The 2,901-nt window shown below is 44.3% G+C and overlaps 1 protein-coding gene across 1 annotated transcript in view; it reads left to right on the forward strand.

Annotated features, from left to right (window-relative positions):
• Positions 1-2,901, forward strand: part of gabpb1 (GA binding protein transcription factor subunit beta 1) — a gene marked incomplete at its 5' end in the record, with an annotated part of 3,683 nt that continues 782 nt past the window's right edge. The window contains 7 exons of the mRNA XM_079466622.1: positions 1-108; positions 254-421; positions 540-734; positions 818-947; positions 1,162-1,341; positions 1,490-1,647; positions 1,767-2,901. The exon at positions 1,767-2,901 is cut by the window's right edge and continues 782 nt beyond it. Coding sequence (XP_079322748.1) covers positions 1-108; positions 254-421; positions 540-734; positions 818-947; positions 1,162-1,341; positions 1,490-1,647; positions 1,767-1,916 — 1,089 coding nt within the window. The 3' untranslated portion in view covers positions 1,917-2,901. The remainder of the gene's footprint in view (positions 109-253; positions 422-539; positions 735-817; positions 948-1,161; positions 1,342-1,489; positions 1,648-1,766) is intronic.

Genomic DNA, 2,901 nt, shown 5'->3' on the forward strand with positions numbered 1-2,901 from the left:
ATGTCTCTGGTGGATTTGGGGAAGAAGCTCTTGGAAGCGGCTCGTGCCGGTCAGGACGATGAAGTTCGGATACTGATGGCCAACGGAGCGCCCTTCACCACCGACTGGGTGAGCGTTTGACAAAAAGTCGGTATTATTGCTGTGCTCCTCCTCCTCGAAAGTTATCAACCAGAAATGAGATGATGCTTTAACTGATACTGGTTGAGAAAGTTGTTTGTGAAGTCTTGTGACCTCTCTCTGCAACGTGTGGCAGCTGGGCACATCTCCGCTTCACCTGTCGGCACAGTTTGGCCATTTCTCCACCACAGAGGTTCTGCTGCGGGCCGGGGTGAGCCGAGACGCCCGCACAAAAGTGGACCGAACACCTCTGCACATGGCCGCGTCTGAGGGTCACGGCAGCATCGTGGAGCTGCTGCTGAAGGTGACGTCACAGATCTTTGATGTTCGCTCTGGGTGCATTTGCCTGTAAATTGCTGCTTTAAGTGTCTCTTTCATGATGCGTCTCGGTAACAATGACTGCATTCATGCCGTCTCTACAGCACGGAGCAGACGTGAACGCTAAGGACATGCTTCAGATGAGCGCTCTGCACTGGGCCGTGGAGCACGGTCACAGAGACGTGGTGGAACTTCTGCTGCGCTTCCGAGCCGACGTCCACGCGCAGAGTAAATTCTGTAAGAACGCGCTGGACATCGCTCTGGACAACGGCTCTCAAGAGCTCGCTGAGATCCTGCAGGTAGCTTCGAAAGCTTCCTCACTCTTGAAATGTACAAATCTGAATGTTTTTAATGTCGCTCTGCGTGTGACAAACTCATTCAGGTGGTCATGAGGAACCAGATCAACACCAACCCTGAGAATCCTGACGCGCTGCCGCAGTTCATCATCGGTCCAGGGGGCGTGCTCAACCTGGCCGGGGTCGTCTCACCTGGAAACACCAGCAGATCCACTGGTGATTTCATGTTTCATGAATGAGCCCAAGCCTCAGTGAAAGGGCCCTTTGTTCACAAGATGTGTGTTTATCTGAAAATTGCCTTGGGGTTATTTGAACAGAGTATCTCATCAAAGCTTTGCGTCACCAGCGGCCAATAAAAACGGCCTCTCATGTCAGAGCTTTTCATCATGTGGTATTTGTCAAATGTGAACGTGCTCTCCTGTCCCGTCAGTGGTAGCCGCAGAGGAGATGATAACAGCTGACACGGTCGAGGGCGCCATTCAGCAGGTCGTGAGCTCTGGAGGTCAGCAGGTCATTACCATAGTAACTGATGGCATTCAGCTAGGCAACCTGCAGACTGGCACGGCCATCGGCCAGCCCATAATAGTCACCATGCCCGATGGGCAGCAGGGTGAGTTTGAGCTGAAGGGTTTCTCACACGACCACGGTCATGGGTTTGATCCCAGGGGATTGCACATAGTCAGAAACAATGTATAGCATAATGCGTCTGCCCAGTGCATAAGTCTAAATGGATGAATTCATTCCAGTGTGTTTTACAGTATTAACAGTGTCGGACACGGAGGTGGCAGAAGAAACCGTCATCAGCGACGAGCCCACCTTTAAACGTCAGCGTGTGAAAGAAGAAGAAGACGACGATGAGACCATTGAAACCCAGGACGTTCACATCCAGCAAACCGTCTCGCTGGACAACTTTCAGGTTCTGACACCACAAACACTGTCACACAACAATTTGGAGAACTGACCAATCAAACCAACTTTATCCTTTAATGTGTGGAGGAACATCTGAATCACAGCAAAATCATGTGTGTGTGACAGGAGAAAGTGGCTCTGCTGAAGCAGTTAGAAGAGGCCAATCGTGAAGCTCAGAGATACAGACAACAGTTTCTGAAAAAAGAGAAGGAGGCAGAAGCTTACAGACTGAAACTGGAGGCCATCACACGCCAGAGCGCCAACAAAACACTGTGACAAATCAACATCACATTTATTTGTATTCGCTTTCTGTAAATTGTAGCTTTCTGCTTGTGATTATAGAAATCCTGAAAATATCAGGGAATCAGTGGGTTTCGCTTAGTGTTGGACAAGTTACTTTAAAAAAGTAATGCATTACTAGCTACTATTTACATATTCAATAGTGTCATTAGATTAATGTACAGATATATACAAAATATTTAATTACTTATTATTACTAATTACTTTCTATTGATTATTTAGGTGATTCAAGGATAGACATGAAACGGCTCTTTAAATTCATTCAAATAAATCATATAAAACTAAATTAAGTATTATTATTAACTGACCAAAGTATTACAAATGTGAGAATCATACATTAAACACGGATTTTAAAGTTAGACTTTGAATTTTGATGTCAGTTCCACTAATGCACGCATATATATTATACAAAGGGGCGGTTTTCCAGACAGAGATTATCTTAAACCAGGACTAGGCCTTGGTTAAATAAGGATATTTAAATAGTTTTTATAAACATAACATTACTGGCGTAAATCCTGAGACAAAACAACCGTAATGATATCTTTTTAGATATGTTTTTGATTAAAACACCTCTAACATTTAAGTTAGTCTGGCACTAGGCTTTCTGGGAAACTGCCAAAAAGTATTTAGATTCATGACATCAGAAGTAACTGGAATTCAATTACAGAAAAAATAAGAGTAATCCCTTACTTTAAATTACATTATTACACGGCGCTCTGGAATACTTGATTCTGATTGGCCAGTGGCGACATGCCAAGGTTTGTTCTTTTCAAATAACAACCGCTCAAAACTAATAACACCATGTGACCCGGATGCTGTCAATCATTTAGAGAGCCGCAGTTTAATATGACACGAACAGTCAATATAAATATGTCTTTTAATAGCATATTTGACTCCAAATGATTAAACCAAATTGCCTGTTCCTGACGTTTGAACGTTGTTTCTTACCTTAAGACCGAAA

Source organism: Barbatula barbatula, assembly GCF_947034865.1.
Source record: "Barbatula barbatula genome assembly, chromosome: 10".
In the NCBI taxonomy this organism is placed as follows: domain Eukaryota; kingdom Metazoa; phylum Chordata; class Actinopteri; order Cypriniformes; family Nemacheilidae; genus Barbatula; species Barbatula barbatula.